This window comes from Neomonachus schauinslandi, chromosome 9 (genome assembly GCF_002201575.2).
Source record: "Neomonachus schauinslandi chromosome 9, ASM220157v2, whole genome shotgun sequence".
Lineage (NCBI taxonomy): Eukaryota > Metazoa > Chordata > Mammalia > Carnivora > Phocidae > Neomonachus > Neomonachus schauinslandi.
Window position 1 is genome coordinate 134,216,817 of NC_058411.1, and position 22,667 is coordinate 134,239,483.

The 22,667-nt window shown below is 42.3% G+C and overlaps 1 protein-coding gene and 1 non-coding gene across 2 annotated transcripts in view; both read left to right on the plus strand.

Annotated features, from left to right (window-relative positions):
• The window catches only part of AKAP13 (A-kinase anchoring protein 13), a 112,662-nt gene that overhangs the window by 52,800 nt on the left and 37,195 nt on the right, over positions 1–22,667 (plus strand). The window contains exons 7-9 of the mRNA XM_044918144.1: positions 2,978–3,020; positions 4,376–4,508; positions 10,762–10,936. Of these exons, the coding sequence (XP_044774079.1) occupies positions 2,978–3,020; positions 4,376–4,508; positions 10,762–10,936 (351 nt within the window). The remainder of the gene's footprint in view (positions 1–2,977; positions 3,021–4,375; positions 4,509–10,761; positions 10,937–22,667) is intronic.
• LOC123325737 lies at positions 16,056–16,202 on the plus strand. The gene has a single exon (XR_006540597.1). It is a non-coding gene; the product is annotated as a U4 spliceosomal RNA (small nuclear RNA).

Sequence of the window (22,667 nt, forward strand, 5' to 3'; positions counted from 1 at the left end):
TTCTAGAATATTTCAGGATTGCTATTTTTAATGGAAAAAACATTTCTATAATAAAGGTAAATAATGAATTATTTTCATTTCATATAACTAATATGAGTCTCAGGGAATTACAGTATTCATATAATTGAACACCCTAATCCCTACCACTTGCTGACCCTATATTTCAACAGTATTTAAGTGTCTATTTATTGAAATACTAAAATTTTATAATTAAGCAATATTAAGTTCAGAGTGACCCCTTTGCATTGTTCTTACAGGAAAGTACCTTTATGTACAGTAACAAAGTTTAATTTCTCTTAAATGGAGGTCTTATTATATTCAGTCCTTTTTTCACAATTAAAAGATGTTTGGTAATAGGCACACCATGAGATACTTACTTTATACCAGTTGTAATAGGAGGGAAGTTGTGAAAATCCACTTACAACTTTGAGTGTTCAGAAATTCTCAAGCCTGTTTCAGCTCAAAGTATTTGTGAAACCCCGGGAAATAGGTCTATTTATGGCCACTAAAACAAAGGTCCCAGTGGCATTTCTTCTACCACTAATACAAAATTATTAATATAAAACAGCACTGGTTATACGGTTAACCCAACATGATGGAATCATAAAAATATGGACGCTTGAAGGGACCTTTGAATCAAGTGTCTAGCATTCCTCAAAATGTGTTCCTTAAACTCAAAAATAGCAGTAGGCATTAGGGAGGTGGAGGGGAGAGGAAGATAAAGAAAGGGTTGGTTCATGGCCACATAAATTTAGGAAATTCCAGTTAAGCTGGTTTCAGGTGCTGATGTGCACATTGTGAATTTCCAAGGCAGTGTTCAATGAGCTGTGTTTCCCAAACTTACTAGCTTGGTAACCACAGTATGTGCCTGATTATACACGACACCTCACAAAACTAGTATTATGTGGAACACACTTTGAAAATATTGACCATGTCCATCCAGTAGTTCTGACCCTGGAATGTTATAGTATATTAGGTCTGCAGGTTACTTCAGGACTTGAAGAAAAGCCTAGTTGGAATACGCTGTTGACCTGCCCTAGCACCTCACAAGCCACCTTCAGTGACAGGTTTCTCCGCTTTTGTCTGTAATGGTACCGTGGAAGTAACGTTGGTTATTTCATCCTCTTAGGTGCTCTGAAAACTTGATGACACTTTAGGAATCTCAGAGGCATTGGTGGATTAATCACTGTTTTCAGAGCCACATCTAAGATGTCACAGCAAGTGAATTAAAATTTTTTCAGCAGTGAAAAGGTTGGAAATCCTTGTAAGAGTCAAAGATTGTCCCAGTACTCAATCACATTTTTGTTCAGTTTTTAATTTATTCAACAGAAAACTGCTAGGAGCTTATTCTTGGCCAGGCTCTTTGCTGGTTGGTATTTTTCCTCATTGTGGATTTTACGTTAACTTGTTCATATTACTAGGGTGGTAACTTCCCGGGAAAGGTGATTGCTCCCATGTACAGACAGAGTCCTGGCAGCGTGAGAGAATTTAATGCTGCTTCTACCATGCAAGGTTCCTTGGGTAGAAAAGGTTTTAAAACCACTGATGTAAACCACACTCTTGATTTTTTTGTTGAAGTAAATTAAAGCATCTGAGGTTAAACTGCTGTTTCACACCTAGATCATGCAGAACTCGGGGACGGATCCCAGATTCTCTTCTTAACTCTGTTCATCTTTCGCAACTGGTTGTTACTACCATGCATTGTAAGTGAAATAGAAGAAGAACCCAAATACGTAAAAGGAAAAACCACAGAGAGCAGTCTTTTGAAGACTTAGAATTGATTTTTAAGTTTCTTAGGCATTATTCCTTCTTGTTGGCTATTTACTTAGCAAGAGCTACCATTTTGCATTTCTATTCAGAATCTAGAGCAGGTTGGACATTTAAGAGTTTTGAATGCTGGTAATGTGGTAGTGGAACATCTTCAAATCTCTATCAAATTAAAATATTACAATAATCTCATTATAATATAAAATTATAAAAATCTCAAAGTAATCCTTGAAACCCATCTGAAGGAAGAAGTGTGTGTCCTGTTCACATTATAACAACAGTGGTACTTGGGAACAGACTTTGCCTACTGGTATTTCTATACCTGATCTCCTAAAAATTGGAAACCATTTATCATTGTGTGATTGAGACCTTCTCCTCTAAGTCCTAAAGTAGCTCAAGCTTTATTAACGTGTCATAGATAAAAGAATGTAGTGTTCCTTCTGTTTGCTCCACTTACTGCCCTGCTGTCTGACCTGGCCCTTACTTGTAATGACCTGCTTCACTTTATGGTCTGGTTGTCATAGGAGGAGGAAGGATGCATCTGCCCTACACATTGTCAGTGTCAGCCTGGCAAGGACTTTACCATGTGCTTTATCTCCCCGTCTCACAGATGAGGAAATGAAATCCCAAGATCTCACCCCAAATTAGGGACAAGACCAAGATCTTTCAGGCCAGCTCTGATGCTCTTTTCCTGTTCACTTGTCCATTTCCTTCTAGGAATGCTCACGAAATTATCAGATATACATTAGCTAGACTTTTTGGTATGGAAACCTTTGAAAGCAAAATGAACAGCATGCAGAATACGATATTTAATTTTCGATTTTATGTTCTTCCTGTGATGTCATCTCAGAAAGATGGCCTGTGGAAACAGAGCATTGACAAGAACAGGAATTAAACCTGTTTCCTGTGTGTTTGAACATGCGGAAAAAAATGTTGTTTAGGGGTCTGCTCACTAGCTTGAATCCTGGATTAAATATTTTGTCGTGGGGAATTCGCTCCTGTTGCCGCCTGTTTGTAGTTCCGATATTGAGGGGTTAGAGTTGAATTTTTCCTTCTTCCAAACCCTTGCTTAGACAGAGAAGGCACCGCGCGCTGGCTTTCAGACGCTCTGTCTGCTCTACATGTATCGTCGTAAACATTCTAAACATCGGCTCCATCATCCACGCACAGTCCTTCAGTTCCAACGTTTTCTCCCGTTTCTGTTTTCCAGATTCACGGCCGTTCCTCGGTACCAGTGCCAACCTGACTGAGAGGTACTGCACGTTTATTTTGTTACTCCTTTCCCCGAGATGAAATGAAGGAAACCCAAAATGTCTTAGGACGTTTAACTAAGTCAACCAAGAAGTGAATTCAGCTCATGGGATTCTTACTTCCTTGAGTAATCAATTTGAAATAATGGCTACAAGTGGTTTGTAAAGAAGGCTCTGGCCTTTTCAAATAATGTCCTCAAGAGTCTTTTACTTTTGCTCTCTACACTATCACAAGGATACATGTTTGCATGTTTATTCAGGAGAGGAAACACTTGTATTTGACTCTGTGAACTTTAGTACTCTGCTTATAGGAATTGTTGTCCCTAAGCCTGACAACATTTTGTTTCATTGTGTGTGTGTGTGTGTGTGTGTGTGTGTGTGTGTGTTACTGCTGCCTTAGCCATTTTAAGCTTTTAAAGTCTTTTTCTTCTGCCTGCAAGGATATGGTACACAGTTCTGTCCAAGTAACTGAATTGGTTCTTCACCTGACAGCAGGCAGAAGATTTGTATGTTGACTCATTGTTTATTTTTATATTCATCTTGTCATGCTTATGGGGCTCTGAAGCATTCTAATGTAAGCATAATGGGGGTTTGGTTGTTGCCCTGCACTTTAAGCTGCTCTCCTTTTCACAGAGGCATAAGCTGTGACTCAGTGATCCAGAACTCTCAGTATGAATGCTTCTCTTTGCATTTCTGTGACAGTTTATTTATCCTTTGTCCTCTAGAGCAGTGGTTCTCACACCATTTCCCCTTCATCGTCAAGACAGGCTGCTTTATTTTGTAAGCAGTTCTTTATACATAAACAGACCTTAGCTATTGAAGAGGATTGTTCCCCCCTCTTGAGTTGTGCCTCTGTCCTCTCTCAGAGGCCCTTGAGGTAAACAACTTTTCTGCAGAAAAGTTCTTAAAATAATGATTTGTAGAACACCTCAGAAAAGTAGTAGAAGTAGATTCCTTTTCTGTGTAATGGATTGTGTGTACAAGTGCCCAGCATTCTTTGAGGAAATGAACCATTGTGAATTTCCTAAGATCCAAACTTAGTCCATCATAGATGGACTTAGGTTCTTTGTAGCCTCCCTCCTAAAACTGTGCAAAGCTGTATGCACCAGTATTGATTGCCGAGGAGCGTGGGCATTGTGCTGTGCTCTGTTCTCGGATCTTACTGTGTGGAGCCACTCAGCAGCCTCTGTCCATCCTTGCTCTTGCCTCCCGTTCTCATGTGTGTATGTAAGTTGACTGTGACTTGTAGCTAAGATGTATGTGGTTACAGAGAAATGTATTTTTTAATCTGTGTTTAATTTTTTTTAATTAACTTCTGTAGTCTTTTAAAAAAAATCAATTGCCTTGTTTTTATTTAGCATAACAGAAGAGACCTATAGTTTCCTGCCACAGAGCCCCTCCAAGAAAGATTTTGAAGGGAAGAGTGGAACGAAAGTCAGTCGTACATTCAGCTACATCAAGAATAAAATGTCCAGCAGTAAGAAGAGCAGAGTAAGTACCGTTGGGGGCCTTCCCTGTGTGGCCGCCTTAGTTGCTCACCCGTGGGCTCCTGTCACAGCCTGCATACACCCAAAAAGTAATGAAATAATGGGGACATAAGGAAATAAACCCAGAAATAACCTCTGAAATAGCCTAATATTTGAAGAAAAATAGCAAGAAGAATGGCGACAAAAGGTGATACCACTGATTGGGCTTTTACTGTGTGCTAAGAGCTTTTCATATGTTATTTTATAGAATCCTTTCCACAGCCGTGTAAGGCAGATGTTATCTCCCTTTTCTGGGAGTCAGCTACCCTATCTGGTTGTGTGCCCCCCACGTTAGTGGAACAGAGGTCCAAGTGTGGACCTCTTTGGCTTCAGATTCCGTACGCTCAAGCACATGTCTTAATTGGTAAACCAGCTTTAAAATGTACCTGAAGGGGGTGCGCCTGGGTGGCTCAGTTGGTTAGGCGTCCGGCTCTGGTCGTGACCTCGAGGTTGTGAGATCGGGCTCCGCACTCAACGTGGAGTCTGCTTGTCCCTCTCCCTCTGCTCCTTCCCCCACTCATTTTCGCGCGCGCGCGCTCAGATAAATAAGTGAGTAAATAAAATCTTTAAAAATAAATAAAATAAAATGTACCTGAAGGATTTTATGCCAAGATCAGGGGATTTAAGATATTTATATTTGGATTTAGAGGTTAGAAAGATTGTCCCACAGAAAATTACAAGAACTTTTAAGATGAGAGTGGATTCCTAGATCTAGTCCCAACTGGATCTGCATGTTGCAGTGAATTCTTTTTAGTGAGTGAGGTTATGTTAAAGTACTTAAACATTTTTGTCTGTTTTTTTTATACTCCTAGGAATATTTAAAATATAAAAATAAAAAGATAAAAACCACCTGTAATACCCCACATAGAGATAGCTACTCTTCTAATTTTTTTCAATGTGTTTTTAAAAGCAAGGAAGACAAGGAGTTACTTTTCTTACACTGATTCCCAGTGTAAACCAAAACCAATTCAGTGTCCCATCAGTGGGGAAAAAACTTTATGCCTCCCACTTCCCCTGTACTCCATTCACCCACCCAGACGCCAGCAAAATAAAGAAATAACAAAAAAACAAAGCTTTTAAATGGAAATCAGCGAAGGAGCTCTTGCCAAGGAATCACTATATATATTGCATGTGTATACATGTGCTTGGTATGTACATACGTAGAAGTAAGGGAATGAACAAACACTGAACTCAAGAATATTATTTTAAAAGTGCACCCCTCGCACTCCCCTCAAACTCCCCCCCCCCCCCCCAAAAAACAGCAGACTTTTTAAGCCCTCAGTTAAGTGGGCTGGTAGAAGTAGAGCCAATGAATTTTATGAGGTTTTGTAAATAAGATCACTTTCTTTTAGCAAATGCTAGGTTCAATCCTCAGAGGAATTTTTCCGCAAAACCTGCCACCAGAATTGTGTTTTCATTTTTCCTGCCCAGGTGCAGAAGGGGAGGAAGGTGGGCCAGTCAGGAAAAAGATGCAAGGAGTCTAGCAGATTGTTTCTAGAATAATCATATATACAAGTATTAACTTTAGACATAGCCTTGTTTTATCATTTAAAAAATTCAGGTTAAATAGGGCAGAATGTTTATCAGTGTTCCACAGATTGGCGGCAAGGCTTGAAATAGAGCCTTATCTTTTTGACTTATCACTGCTGGCTCGGACACTGGTTGGCATCAACAAAAGAAAATCTCCTTGCAAAGATCACTGTAAATTAGCCAACTATTACCAAATGATGTCTGTAGATGGTCTCAGCATTCTGCCAGGTGCTCCTAAAGAACTAAAGATCATCATCTTTATTTTGAGAAATTTTACGATCTGTTTGGACACTTTCAAATGTAGTTGTTGTTTTTGTTGTTCTGTTTTTAAAATGTGGGATCTTCAATTGGGAGACCAGTAAATAAGTGGCGAGTCCCCTTTCCATCCATCTCTGCAGTGACCACGTTAACTTTCAGGGCAGGGCAGTGAATACACCACAGATTGCATTAATGAGGGAATACAACCAGACATAAACAAAACCATGTAAGATCAAATTGAGAAACTGGAACCTGACTTTTAAAAAAGTCTCATCCCATCCTCCTCATTTTACAAACTGAAGCCCAGAGAACTATGCCTCAGGTCACAAACTAGATAATATTAACTAAATAACCTCTTTGTGGGCTGACTTCTGGCAATTCGTATAATTCATTTCATGCTCACTCAGAATCTAGCCGTTACTAAACAGTATCTTTTTAACTTTTTAAATAACTCCGAGGACTGGAGTTTGCTAGTAGGGAGTGAGAGAAAGGCGGGAGAAAAGAAGGAAATTGTTAGAGCGGAGTCTGTCATCCCTGACAGAGACTGTATCAGTTGACCTTTCGTGTCCGAGCGTCTCCTTTGCCAAAACGACAACACTGTTTTGCAGTGAGACTGGTTCCTCTTTCACACGTGGCTTCAACATTTGGTCTTTGGGGGCTCGTGTTGTCTCTGGCAGTGGAAACTCTCAAAAAATTACGAATCTGGGGGAGCCTGGGTGGCTCAGTCAGTTAAACGCCTGCCTTCAGCTCAGGTCACGATCTCAGGGTCCTGGGATCAAGCCCTGCATCGGGCTCCCTGCTCGGCGGGGAGTCTGCTTCTCCCTCTCCCACGCCCCCTGCTCATTCTCTCTCTCACTCCCCTCTCTCTCTTTCTCTCTCTCAAATAAATAAACTTTAAAAAAAAAAAAAAATTACAAATCTGTAACCCTGGATGGCAGTCCTTCACATTATCAGGTGTTTAGAAAAGTGCCCCACTGGCCAAATGTGTCAAGAAGGTTAAGAGTCACCTTTCATGTAGAATAGCTGGCTTTTGTGAATGTACCAGAAGATAGTAAGAAATAGGGGCAATAGTGTCATGTTACATTAAATACTAATCTATTGTATGTGCTTAAGAGTTAATCTGTATGTCACACTCTTAATATTCTAAGGAGCCAAAAGGAGCCAAAAAAAGTATTCATATTTTGCCTGTAGCACTGAGATAGAGATAGATAGAAAATTCCTCATATTTTGCCTGTAGCACAGATATATATATATATATATATATATATATATATATCTAGATAGATAGATAGAAGATTTGAGAACTTGAGTACTGATCCTTCATATGTGCTTTTAAAAATTAGCAGTATCTGGGGGCGCCTGGGTGGCTCAGTCGTTAAGCATCTGCCTTCGGCTGAGGTCGTGATCCCAGGGTCCTGGGATCGAGCCCCACATCGGGCTCCCTGCTCCGCGGGAAGCCTGCTTCTCCCTCTCCCACTCCCCCTGCTTGTGTTCCCTCTCTCGCTGTGTCTCCCTCTGTCAAAAAACAAATAAAATCTTTAAAAAAAATAAATAAATAAAAATAAAAAAAAATAAAAATTAGCAGTATCTGGCATGAGTAATTAAATGTATTCATTGTTTTTTTCAAAGGGGGCGAGCCTAAACAGGAAGTATAACAGGAAGACTGGCAGGTTCTGCTTTTGTCTTTTTAGTATCTTCTGATAGTACCATTTCCTGCTAAGTATGTTTGCTTGCTGCATAGTATTGAAACACTACTGTGCATGGTGGTCCCATTCACAAAGGGAGTGGAGTGAGCCGCTTTAGACCATCCTGTCACACTGGTGTTCTTCTTGGAGCTTTCCCCCTCACAGACAACTAGGAGACGGTCAGAAATGTTCTACGGAAATTCTTACTCTGGCTTGAAATGGGCGTTTGGGGGACAAGGGCTGCATTCCTGCAGAGCTGCTGCCGTCAGGCTCTGCCTCCCTGGGCCTGTGCCCCCATAAAAGGACTATCCCTGTGAGCCTTACGGAGGTGCCCGCTGGAGTGTGTTTGCAAAGGCTGAAGTCTGAGTGAAATCCGGTTCTCTGTGTGGTTCCTTCTCCGATCAGAGATGTGCAGCGGGATGGGGGCTTCACGGCAGCTTGTTTTACAGCTGTCTGGAGTGCTCTCTGCTCTCCTCGTTGTAATTGCTTGTCTAAAACAATAGGTGGGGGAAAGCAAGAACTCGTGTTCCTTCTTAGTACCCTGGTGTAGTTATTTCCTGCAGCCATCCCGGAAATACTGGGAGCTCCACCTTCCCCATGATGTTGAACATGGAAAAGTCACACTTGAGAAAACAACTGGTCATCACTTGACCACAAACTTCACCAAACGCTGTTCTTAGGAAATATACATTATGATTCGACATAATGAGGAGTCTTAAGTAGATGTGTTCCTTAACTTCCAAGTGTCAAAAAATTGGCCTTTGTCCTTCCAGAGTGTCCATCTTGCAACCGAAGCACCGTCCACACACACTATATTTTGGGGAATTGGTTTTGTTTCATTTCCCGCGTCCTTTGTAACTAGGGTAGTTGGCTTTGCCGGCAGCATGCAAATGGTTAAGCCTGTCTTAAGGAAACCAGCAGCCTCAGCCCTCCCTCCTTCCCTTTCTCAACCAGTCCCTGGCTTCCTCTTATGGTCTCTCTGATGGCAACTCGAAGCTGCTGAGCTCTGCCCTGCGGGCATGAGCCCCTCCTCCTGTGAGAGCACATTTCCTGGCATGGGGGTCGAATCATGTCGGTAAAATGGGGTCGGTTTCCTGAAGTACCCCTCATAACAGTGAAATTCATAGGACACGGGGAGGTAAGAGTCTGACTTCTTTAGAGCACTAAATTCTAATAAACAGAGACAATGGGAGTTTATTGTTTTGCGTTTATCCTTGGAAGGACTAGTTGGGCTAATTGCAAAGGACGAGGGTATTATTTATTATTTAATTGGATTTGATGAGCATTGCGAGGCTTGAGAGAATGTTAGTTGCCATACAAGATTTTTTTTCCAGCTCTTGGAGCACGCTTTAGCTTTCGTAAGCAAAGAGGCAGATGCTTTTCGGTTTAACGTTTGTGCACAGAAAAGCCTGCAGCAAGATTTAGTTAAGAGAGAGAAATTACTTGAAAAAATTCCACTTGTTATTGATGGTTATTAGAAGATTACGTTCTGTAGCGGTTACTGATTGTCACTCACAACAGTTTCCTGTTTGTAAAGTGAAATACTTTGTTTTTTTCCCTCTCTCCTTAGTTTTTACAGTTCTAAAGTGTAGCAGTTCAGTTCTTAGATTTTTATTATACGTGTTCTGTTAACCAAGGGCTGTACATGAATCAGACTTGGCCAGCACTTGCCGGTTCAGTATAGCTGATGGGCTCTGAATTAGGATATCGGGAGACCGGGGTTGTGATGTTGACTGCCAGTCACTTGCCGAGTGACCCTTTGTGAGTCAGTACACGTCTCCAGCTGCTGGTGACAGAGTGTCGTGAATGAGCGCACAGCTGTGGAGTCAGCTGATCTGGATCTTACTTCCAGCCTGGGCAGTTACTGGCATGTGGCCTGAGATTCACTCTTCAACATCCCTGAGTCTCCTCAAACGTGCTGTGAAGATCATAACTAGTACTTCACTGGGTTGTTAGGAGAAAATACGCCTAAGTCGCCTGCTGTCGTGCTTGGCACATAGCAGCTGTTGAGAGTTGGAGCTGGTATTTATCATCTTTATCTTCTCAGTTGTACAACGGGAAGCATGATGCCTACCCTTCCCGCTTCAGAATTATGGAGTCAGGTGCAGTCACGTACGTAGAAGGCATTGATTCCACGTGTAAGGCATTTAGTAGTTGTCATGATCACAAACTTTGGGGTGCCCATGTTGCAGGAATTTTTTTTAGATGACAACAATGGTACGTGTGTATGTGGGGGACAGTTAATACTTCCGGCTAGAGGGAGTCCGAGAGGAACCCTGAGGAATGCTTTCTGCCATCCCATCGTCTTCCCTCTCCCCAGGGCTGATCTGAGAATGGCTGCCGTCTTTTCTGCTCCCTACCTGCAGCTGGCCCTCAGCTCGTTGCTTGCTTCCTCCGTGGGCCAAGCTTGGGCTTGCTGAGGAGGGTTCATAGGCCACCCCAGAGTCCCCTTCTCCTGATCCAGAAGCCTCTTCCCGGGGTTGGTCCTGGGACGTTGTATCCATCGGTGTGAATGCCGCTGAGCAAGCAGCCAACAGGACTGCTTCGCCTGCCTGGTCTTCCCGTAGCATTTCCAGTGTAGCTGGAATGCTCACAACTTAAGAGAAACTGTTGTCCAGGACAGTGCTCCTAACTTGCATCCAAAACACTCACCGCCACCCACTGATGACCCCATGCCACCTGGATGCCCAGGTAAGGGGAGGGCCTTCTGGTGTTCAATTAACTGTTGGTGCTTTTCTTTGGCAGGAAAAGGAAAAAGAGAAAGAGAAAATCAAAGAGAAGGAGAAAGATTCGAAGGAAAAGGAGAAGGACAAGAAGATCGTCAACGGGCACACTTTCAGTTCCATCCCTGTTGTGGGTCCGATCAGCTGTAGCCAGTGCGTGAAGCCCTTCACCAGCAAGGACGCCTACACGTGTGCAGGTAAGCGACTGGCCTCTTCCTGTGAGGCACAGCCCTCTTGGCTCCGGAAAGCTCCTTCCAGGTTTCCCATCCATCCACCCATGTCTCTTTCTGGTGTGTGTGGAGGTTGGCCCGTTATGTCTGTCTTAAACATCCTGTGTGTCGTCGATTCCAGATGTAGAACATACAGCTGGTATGTTTTTACAGAGAGCCCCGATTTCTTATATTCTGTTCTGTTGTCCCCAAGCCCCTGCCTGTCCCAGAAGTCTGTGTCAGCATCGAAACAGCCTCCCTTCCTCAAACTCTAAAGCTACGCAGCAGTCCCTCGTCAGGTCCTATATGTGCTCGTTTTTTATTCTGGTACTTTGGCGGATGCTTCAGCCGTTTACCAACATCCGGTCATGGTGACTGCCAAGAGAAGGTTCTTGCACGTGCAGAGATGTCCCATATTGACCTGTAGCTGACCTGCTTCAGACCACCTTAAAGCCAAGTCTGTGAACTGAGCCCGGGTCCTGGTTTTGATAAGATACTGGGCAGAGGATGGCTAGCTTTTTTTGTCAAGGACCACTAGCAGATATCTTAGACTCCGTGGGCTGGATGGTCCCTGCACAGCTACTGAATTCTGCCCTTGTGCAAAAGCAGCCTACGCAACACATAGACCGGTGAGCATCGCTAGTGAAACTGGAATTTCATGTGATTTTCATGTGTCATAAAATATTGGTCTTTTTTTTTTTTTTTCCCCAACCGTTTAAAAATGTAAAAACCATTGGTAGTGTATGGGCCATACAAAAGTAGGCTACGGGCTGGATCTGGCCCACAGACCCTGCTCTAAGGCACTGTGTCTCAGAAACACCTGTCGTTGGATATATAGAAAGTAGTGATATTTGCATGCACACCGAGGTAAATCAGTGAGGCTGTTCGTGGCCAGAGGGACCAAGCTGGAGATCCAGCCACCCCAGCCCAGCCCAGTCACCCAGGAGGGTGAGGTGATTAGCACCGTGTTATACCTGTAACCACGTCAGACAAAACAGTGACTGATTCAGATGATCAGGACGTCATGACATTGTCTTGTTTTCAGTCATTGTGTGGAGTATCCCAAGTGATTTGTTACCAAAAACAATTAACTTACTGGAATTTGAAGTTTTTAAAAACTTGTTTGAGCAGATTCAAAGCTACTGCAAAAATGATTTCCACCCACTTGCTTTCTTGAAGAGAAGAGTGGAGTGAAGCTCTCCTGCAGCCCGACTTGTCGCTGTGGCAGCTGTCGTGACTTTCTGAATGACTGGCTTTATCCTCACATTCTTTTAAGATGACTTTTGTGGGTATATTATATCCCAAATGTTGTCTGCAGCCCTGTTTGTTGTACTGTCCTATTTAAAACAAAACAAACCCCACCTCGTGGGAAGAGCTCTCATCAAGATCTTTATGCATATCACACACACTTATGTCCTCCTTCCTGCACGTAGCCTCACCAGGAAAGTAAGTGGTAGGTTCTATGTGACCTCTAGAAAACAAGAGGCCACCACTGTCTGCTACCTCCTGCATGTTTATTTGGGGGCCCAGGTTCTATGAGGCTCTTCCCTGGGACACTAATTAAATGTCCTCTGGTTAGTTTCTTAGCCACTTGACACAGCTCCTTGGTACTGGAATAATGTGGTTGCCCAGGGCCCTAGTCACCAAGCACTTTTTAGTACGTTCATGTATCATTAGTACGTTCTTAACCTACTCACAAGGGGTATATATATTTAATGCAAGAACTACATGCTTGTCCTGTCCTGCACTTAGAGCTCATTCTGGGGGCACCTGGGGGGCTCATTCAGTTAAGCGTCTGACTCTTGATTTCAGCTCAGGTCACAATCTCAGGGTTGTGAGATCGAGCCCCGCGTTGGGCTCCGTTCTGGGCATGGAGCCTGCTAAAGATTCCCTCCCCACCCCCCAGTAAAGAAGGAGGTGGGGAGAAAGGAAGGAGAAGAGAGGAGAGGAAGGAAAGAAAGAAAGAAAAGAAAGCTCATTATAGGAATAAGAGAAGTCAGATTTGCCATTTTCTTGTTTGCTGGTTATTAGTCTTAATATATTGTCTTAGGTCAGTGGTTTCTTTGCAGGAATTTGTGTAAGCTACTTTTTCATTTTATTTTAGTTGAAACTAAATAGAATCTATAAGCTCACTTCATTGAGCACCTATAAATTTCCACTCATCACAGCATGCTGAAAGTAAGTGAATGAGGACAGGCACCACTGTCCTCTCCCCTTTCAAGTGCCCTTACCTCTAGAAACCTCTAGCATGTATAAAGTGAAGCTGCCCAACATAAAGGGCCGAGTGAGGCACCGATATATCGTCTACAGTTTAACTCTGTTTCTCTTTAAAGTCAATGTAAATGAAAGTTGTAAAATCTTCCTCCCATATCCCAAAGAATCATTTTGTGTATCCCTCCTGCAAAGTGCCTGTTCTCCATTTGAGGAGCACTGGGCTCAGAGAAAAACAGAAAGACCTCATGTTTCTTGATTGGACAGTATGAAATTGATATTCAAAGAATTTCAGTGAAGCAGACTGAATACCTACTTTCTGCTATAAAACAAAAATATTCAATGCAATATATTAAAAAAACAAAATGAACACATAACTGAGCCTACAGAAAGGAAAATCCCTGAAGGAACTCAGAATCAGAGCACTAAAGAGCCTCCCCCTTAGTAGGGAACAGGATATGTGGCTCCAAGGCACATAGTGGGAGCTGGACCTGAGACCCCCGGATAAAACCGAGAGCTTTAGAGACTGCAACATCCATACTGAAGGACCTAGAAAAACTCCACCCACTGGCCTTTCAGAAGCAGCAAGGAAATGTGCCTCCTCCCAGGACTCTGAGTGAGAATTCTGCATCATATATGAACCTGGGGTCCAAATTCACACCATCCATACCCCAAACTAAGAAATTTTCACAAGCAGTTGAATGAAATCCCAATCTGAGAATGATAAAACACTAAGGAACCTCAGCTGAAACAAATACAGACCTGCATCACAGGGTCACATTGACAAAACAGGCTAGCTGGAGGTTCCCACGGGAGGAAAGAAGGTCCTATAAAGCTGAAACTGAGCTTACAATTAAAACTACATGGATGCCTGGGTGACTCAGTCATTTGAGCATCTGACTCTTGATTTCAGCTCAGGTCATGATCTCAGGGTCGTGGGATTGAGCCCCATGTCAGGCTCTGTGCTGGGTGCAGAGCCTGCTTGGGATTCTCTCTCTCCCTCCCCCTTTACCCCTCCCCGCACTCGGGCGCACACTCTCTCTCTCAAATAAATTTAAAAAAAAAAAAAAAAAAAAATACACAGACACCACATAGGGAAGTCAACAACCATGAGGAAGTTAGCAAATGCATAGACAGGGTAAGATGTTGAGGATTATTAAGAGGTTAAAATACATAGAATTTCTAATGAAAGAACAGAACAGCTAAGGGGGTGGATTTGAAAAATAACTGAATAAAATTTCAGGAATAAAAATAGCCCTGGAAGGATCTTCATGGAGATTTTTCAGACACGTCAGTGTTCTGCACCATCACTGGACCGTTGTGATTTCTGTTTGTTTACGAAGGAGGAAAATGACTTCCACTCCGTCACCGGCTTTAGGAAAGGGAGAGCTGGGTGAATGTTCTAGGAACTCTTAAGACTGCAGACTGACTTTATTTTTTGCATTTAACTGTCAATAATTATGCACTTGAGTTCCTTATCTTAAATGAAGTTCTTCAACAAAGACCAGTTACCTCTGCAAAGCACTGTGTTTGGTATTGTGATTCATTCAGAAGCCATTGGTCAAGAAATATTTATTGAGGGGCGCCTGGGTGGCTCAGCTGGTTAAGCGACTGCCTTCGGCTCAGGTCATGATCCCAGGGTCCTGGGATCGAGCCCCGCATCGGGCTCCCTGCTCCGCGGGGAGCCTGCTTCTCCCTCTCCCACTCCCCCTGCTTGTGTTCCCTCTCGCCGTCTCTGTCAAATAAATAAATAAAATCTTTAAAAAAAAAAATACTTATTGAGCAGCAGTATGTACCAGGCACCTTTTTTTTCCAATTGAATATGTTTGACATATAACATTGTGTAAATGTGAGGTGTGCAAACACATTAATTTGATGTACTCAAATATTGTAATATATTTGCCGTGGTAGCTTTATTTAGCACCTCCGTCACATTACATAATTGTCCTTTCTTTTCAGTGGGTGGAGTAACGAGAGGCACGTTTCTCGAGTTGCTTACACAGCGGCTTTTGAGAAGAGTTCTCAAAGTATAAACCTTGGTACCTACTCAGTGCAGCATTATTTGTAATGTGGAAGAATTTAAAGGAACTAAATAACCATCAGTAAAATATTGTATATTCATTAGACGGAATTTGGAGCTGATACTAAAAGGAGCAGACCGAGGGTCAGCCAACTCTTTCTGTGGAGGAGCTGGCAGAAGGTGTGCCGGGCTCTGCAGGGCTTTGTTGTGGCTGCTTGAACTCAGCTCCTGGAGCACGGCAGCAGCCCAGGACGAGACCTGTGAAACTCTACTCACAAAATGGATATGGGCTGAATTCAGCCCCCAGACCACAGTTCACCAGCCTCTGGGATACCTCTGCCGACACAGATCTCCAAGACACTTTGATAGGTTGAAAAGGCAGCAAGTAGAACTGTATGGATGATCTGAATTTACAGAAACCAAGTGAGCAGTCACTGTTTATATAAATATGCAAGGGTATTTAAAAGGACATGCCCCACACTGTTAACAATTTAAAGGAAGAGATGAGGAGAGATCAGGGAGATTTAAGTTTTTATTTTATTCTCCTGTCTTGCTTGAGTCTTTTAAGATTGTACTTATATATATATATATATATATTTTTTTTTTAAGATTTTATTTATTTATTTGTCAGAGAGAGACACAGCGAGAGAGAGAAGACAAGCAGGGGGAGTGGGAGAGGGAGAAGCAGGCTTCCCGCCGAGCAGGGAGCCCAATGCGGGGCTCGATCCCAGGACCCCGGGATCATGACCTGAGCCGAAGGCAGACGCTTAACGACGGAGCCACCCAGGCGCCCCAAGATTGTACTTATATATTGTTGGTATGAGCAAAAACGAAATGCAAACCTTGGATCACTGATAACTTTAAAGGTTTTTCTGGAGCTTTGCGCAGTGGTAGTATCGTAAACAATGAGGTTTATCCGAGGCGCGATTATTGCTAAAAGTTTTTCTCGTTGTCAGCTGGTCTCTGATGAAAGAGCAAAATATGTTGATATTTGATTCAGGAACTTCATGGACAAAGAGCAAAATGATACCAGAAAACAATCATCTTGACAAAAGACTCGAGAGTTGCACCAGACAGCACCAGCTTTAGTAAGAAGCAGTGTAGTTGCTTCTGCAAACTCGGTGCTAAAATGTGATGTGAAATAGTATCAGGAGAGTTAGGGACAAAAGAGATGGAAAATCTTTTTTGAAGACCCAGAGAATCTTCTCCTTTGTGCTGTAGGGAACAGTGAGAACCGTTGGTTTCTGGTTATAGTAGATGGATGACTCCTGTCATGACTGGCTCCAGACAACTTTTCAATTTAAATTCAGATTGGAAAAGGTTGTCTAGTTTATGTTCAGTAAATGTCTTCTCTTCCACTGCCATTGATTTTTATATATACATTGTTTCTAGGTGAAAACAGTTGAATTTTATCCTCCTTGGCTATATTAATTCTTAGCCTACATTAGACTATAATGACTCAGAATTAAACCTGCATGGGATTGATTTGTCAGATAGCAAAAAATATCTGCTGTAATGTAGGAGAATGCACTTCTTTTAACCACAGGCATCTTGAGCCCTTTTTTGTTTTCTCGATACCTCCTCCTGTTAAACATAAATGGAACTTCTCTTTTGCTGGGCTCCCTCCATGAGGAAGCATAGCCGGTCTTCCTAGACTGTAGAACTGCTCACGCTGTTGGAATAGTGTGCACTAGGATTTCCCCTGGAGAGGGGGATCTGGGGATACCTCTTGGAAACTTCTGTGGCCCAAGGATACCAGAGGAACCCATGAAGAATCACTTGTGTGGGTTCTGGTACTGACGAAAAACTAAATGTAGGAGGTTTGAGACTCGTGGACTTAGGTTATCAGCCACAAGTCTGTGTAGTAATTAAATAGTTTGATAGAGCAGTGGTTTTCAGAATGTTTTTCGTGGAACTGTTTTGGAAGCTCTATGGATTTTTGAATATATACGTGTATATATTTTTGAACTAATTGTAAAGCCACATTAAAAATCCACATGCTCAAAAATATAACTAGATTTTAACATCAGCATATTAACTTCAGCTATCAGCCTACCTACTTGTTTGCATTTTGCCTCCTATCTCTAATTAAAGAATATAATGTGATTGCAAAGAAAGCCAATTTTTTTTTTTTTTTTAAGATTTTATTTATTTGACAGAGAGAGACACAGCGAGAGAGAGAACACAAGCATGGGGAGCGGGAGAGGGAGAAGCAGGCTTCCCGCCGAGCAGGGAGCCCGATGTGGGGCTCGATCCCAGGACCCTGGGATCATGACCTGAGCCGAAGGCAGACGCTTAACGACTGAGCCACCCAGGTGCCCCGAAAGCCAATTTTTAACCTGCTAATATTTGGAATCTACTTATCTGTGTGACTTATCCTCTATATTGTGTACGCAAAACAAAATAGAGGAGTAAATTAGATGCCGAGGTAGTTAACATAAATTGCAACTGTCCTAGGCATCTCTGATTTCTGATTCTTAGATCCATTAAAGCAACTTTATTGTCTTCATTTACTGACTTTAAAAGTAAATGTTAAAATTGTAACTCAAAAATCCATCCTAAATATTTTACATATTTGATGTCCCATATAACAGTATTTCACTCAAGACCTTTTAAAGGAGGAAACCAATAAAATACCAGATTGGCTACTCGATTTATGTAACAGTGTTTATAATGGGATGGAACTTCTCTGGATGGAACTGTGTGGCTTAACCGTTTCTTCTGGAAGCAGAGTATTTCATGGAGTCTAGCATGTCATCACTGGCGTCTTTTCTTTTTGGAGGTCTGTCAGAAGGGAAGTATTAGAACTTCCTCAGCCAGGGGTTCTTTGTATATGGCAATAGCTTGATCCAGCAAAAATGTCACAGATTATGTTAGTTCTCCCTGCTCTGCAAAAACAAGAGAAAAGAATAATATTTTTGAAGTTTAAACTGAAAGAATCAGAGAGCAAAAAGGAATAGTTTGAGAGGGCCTGACTGTTACCCTCATCTGCACCTAAGGTTCAAAAATCCCTGTTTAATTTGCATACCACCCCACCTCAGAAACTTCAGGCCTCGCTCCCTGCCTCCCCTGAAGCTTTGCACTCAGCCCTGGGGGAGTGTTGAAATAGGCTCAGCATTTGGTGGTGGCATTAAGATGTGTGTATGACAGTGTGCAGCCTGCCGCTAATTAAAAAAAAAAAAAGAAATCAAGGCTTGAAAGCGAAGGAACAATGTGTAGTCATTTTCCCAAAGGAGCAGAAGCAATCGGCTGATTCCCTTCAGCTTCCTGAAGAACAGAGCCTGCAGTGAATGTTTATGTGTGTGAAGCACCATCTGTTATCTTAGCAGGAAGTGGAAAATATGAGTAATTTGGAGATTCAGGATCTTTTTTTCCCTTTTCTCCATCCCCTCCCATGTTCAGGATCTTCCCAGGAGTCTCAGGAAATGTAACATCCCTCCAGTTAGTCACTTACCCTCCTGGTAGCTTTCCTTTTCAGTTTTCATAACATAACCCTCCATGGCTGACTCCTGGAGCCTCACACCCAAGTGCCTGCTCAGTCAGGTTTGAGTCGTGGTTTGGGAAGATCAGCCACTGATGGATGATGGTGGCTGATACTGATGGGCACCAGTCTTCCAAACGTCATTAGTCCCTTTAATGTATCCCTCTGCATGCATATACTAAACCATTCAGCAGGATACAGCATTTCAAAACCCATCAACATCTCTTGACTCCACTGGAATACACCTGGACCAGTCTGAAGTAAGTCATAATTCTGGATGAAAGCTTGAATCCCTTTATGTGGACTTGCATGGAAATGGTCCTGATTACAGACACTGGAAACAGCAAGGCGCAAAGCCTCCATATGGTTTCTTTGCAGCCTGCTGGGGGGCGTGGGGGGTGGGGAACAAACCTCAAAAGCCAAGACTAAAGCCCCCTGCCAGGACTGCTTCGAAGTACCTTAATTTAGGAGAAACCTGGCAGGTCTTTTTTTCAGCCATAATTCGATTCGTTTTAGGATTAGGTCGCTTCAGTGGGGAAAGGAAAGAGTGTCTCTCCAGTTCTTACTTCTTCAGCTATGTAAAGCTTCCCTTGAAAAATCAGCTGTTCTTTCCAGCTGCCACAAATAATTTGGTCTTTGGAATGCATGGTGGAGTCCTTCAGAGCAAGGAATTCCTTATGTTTGGGTTTCAGGTCTTGTCAGGGGTTCTGTTTTATTTGCTTTAAACAGATGTAAGATGATCTTGAGATTACTGTTGATTTATTTTCTGTTGTGTTAGCAGCTTCTGAGTACTTTTGTGGTCGGTTGTTTCTCTTGATTAAAAGAATAAACAAGCAGATCAGCTGCAATGATAGAGGAACCAGGAGAGTATTCAGAACGTGTGTGATGGTCAGATTTTGCTTTGGATTTTATCTGAGAAGGCAGCTCTCCAGATGCTGGTTTCTGATGTGTAGAGTTCATTGCTTAAATGAGATGGTAAAATACACATAATCGATTAAAGAAAAGACATGGGTCGTTTAGGGAAAAGGGAGGTAAAAGAAGAGCCTCATCCGTGAAGTTGGTTCCCAAGCAGGGCACTTTTGTTCTCTTGCATTTTGTTTACCGGCATTCTTAGGAGCACTTACCAGTGCTTGTTACATGAGCACTTCAGCTAAGATGTTGGTGCTCTTTTCTGTGGCTTTCCTCCTGTTCTGTGCATCAGCTCTGTGGTTATTACACCACACCAGCTACAAAGAACATTTTACGTGCCTTGTAGCTAATAAGCTCTATCAGTCCAAGACCACGATTCACACTCCCCAGAGATTTTAAACAAAATAAGTTGCAGAAAGAATTTTGGAGCATGTATTTCTACATTGCTCATACTAACTGGTTTGTTGTTTCCATTGTCACTTGTTTTAGTTTTAGTTTTAGTTTCTGGGTTGAAATGATAGGAGGCAGTTGTACTTTTCTGTCCTTAAAGGTAACCCTTCAGCCTGTTGCTTGAGAAGGATCAGAGCATTTTCCCTGGGTCAGTTTTGCTGCCTCGATGTGGCTCGGCTAGGCAGGACTCCGGGCATGTCCCTAAGGGTGATCAGTGACTCAGGATGGGAAGTTCCCTCTCTTCAGAACTCCGCTCGAGAAGGTGAATCCTCCCTTTCGTAGCAGTCCTGTGATTCCAGTTCCATTCGGCAGGGCCGTTCTTCTTACCCTTCTATAAAGCAGACTTTCGGAGTTTCTTACCAGTTGTTGTTTGTTTTTCTGCTGAAAGAGAAACAACGTGTAGTATATAACAGCTCACCACAGATCTGTGGCGGTTGGTGGCAGAGGTTTAAAAAAAAAAAAAAAAAGGCAGCAACAGATAGATGATATTTCCCAGTTATGTGGGTTTTCCTTCATATTCTTTTGTCTGATGCCTCCTTGTAGTGAAAAAAAGAAGTTGTTGAAGGCTGGGCTATTTGTGTTTAAATTCAGAGGAATCTAATTAGGAGCCGGCTCTGTTCTCATAAACCACTGTGCTGAGACCTTTTTGAATAGCTTTGAAAAATGAAAGCATGTTGCTTACTACTATTAGGAAATCTTTTTCTTTTAAATAAATAAAAGGCCAAATAATTCTTTGATCTCCCTAACAACATGGTATGGTTTGAGGCAGTGAGCTTAACGTGTATTAGATTTGTCTTCGGTTCTTCTGTTCTTGGTAATTGTCTGTGTTCCAGAACCGAAAATAAGATTTTAACCTCGTGACTCTGGCTGATGTCAGTGGGGCCAGAGTTTCTAAACCACTCCCACACACCACTAAAACTGTGGCTGCAAACAGTCTGGGACAACTTGGTAACAGGCTGAGTGTTTTTCAAGTAGGTACTTGAGTATGTTAGGCAGACATCCACACAAATTACTTATCACTGAGACTCGTGACCCTGTTACAGAGCATATTAAAATTTCAGCTGGTGGGGCGCCTGGGTGGCTCAGTTGGTTAAGCGACTGCCTTCGGCTCAGGTCATGATCCCGGGGTCCTGGGATCGAGTCCCGCATCGGGCTCCCGGCTCAGCGGGGAGCCTGCTTCTCCCTCTGACCCTCTCCCCTCTCATGCTGTTTCTCTCCTGCTCACTCTCTAATAAATAAATAAATAAATAAACTTTAAAAAAAAAAAAAATTTCAGCTGGGTTAGAGGTTTGGGGACCTGTCTCAGCTAACTAAGAAAGTGAATTTGTATGAAAAGTTGTTTTTTAGAAGTACATTTTATCATCATATCTGCATGGGTTGATTCATCAGTTGGAGATGTCTTTTAAGTCTCAAATACTGGCCTGAGAACTTGCATATTACTGAAGTCTGTTTCAAAGTGATGGTACCACTTCCTCAAAAATCACCTTTGCTTAATTCTGTGGTGTTAGAACTGACTGGGGAGAAAGGCACAGACAGAATGTACTTCGGAGACAGGACATGCGTGTCCCAATGTACTGACGGGTCTCTTCTAGATCAAAATTAGTGGCAGGTTCTCGGGCAAATCCCACCTCCTCTGTTGCCCATAGATGCCAAAAACATTATTGATTTTCATGAAAGAGAAGAAAATGCACTTTTGTAACTGGAATAGAAGACAAGAGAGGCTGATTGAAAAATTGTTTTTAATTTATCACAACTATGATTGACTTTTTTAAAGGATAAGGGGATGTTTATAAGGAAATCCAAGGAACTTGGAGGATATTAGGATATGATACACTGGGGTTTTGGTTTTTAAATACTAGTGGGAAGTAGTACATGGATAATGTAACAACACCTATGTACTCACCACTCAACGTGAAAAAGTAGTAAAATTTGTTATATGGCTTCAGATTATTTTTCAGTCTTGAAGAAATAAACATTACAGTTGAATCCCCGTCTTTCCCTGCCTAATTCTCTTCCTCCCTCCCCAAGGACAAGCACTGTCATTTACCGGGGTGCCTGCCATGCAGATGCCTGGGAACACAGAGCCCCTCTGTGTATGTAGTCTGTATTTTGTAATTTTATCTCCCACGTAAATGTTTAATTTTTTTGTTTTGAGTTTACATAAATGGTACCTTACCTCATTCTGTAATTTTCTTTATTCTCCTCAACATTAAATCTGGGGGATCCAGAGTATTGCAAATGATCAATCTAGACCATGGACTTCTAACTCTTAAATGGTGTTCCATTTTATGAATATATCAAATCTGTCCCACTGCTAAGTCATTTGGGTCATTTCCAGTGTCTCTCTATTGTAAGCAGGGCTGCAGGGAACATCCCTGTACACCAAGGGAATTGCTAAGTCATAAAGCGGGCACCTTGTCAACTTAACTATATGTTGCCAAATTACTGTCCAACATGAAGGTACCAGCTTCTAGATCCCTCAGCAGATGCTGAGAGTTCCCGCATCTCCGTTTCTTCACCAGTACCTAGAATTGGCAGACTTTTATTTTATCCAGCCTGGTTGGACACGAAATGGTATTTCTCTGTTGTTCTAGTTTGCATTTCTCTGATTATTCTGGAGAGATCAGGCACCGTTTTGTGTTGTGAAT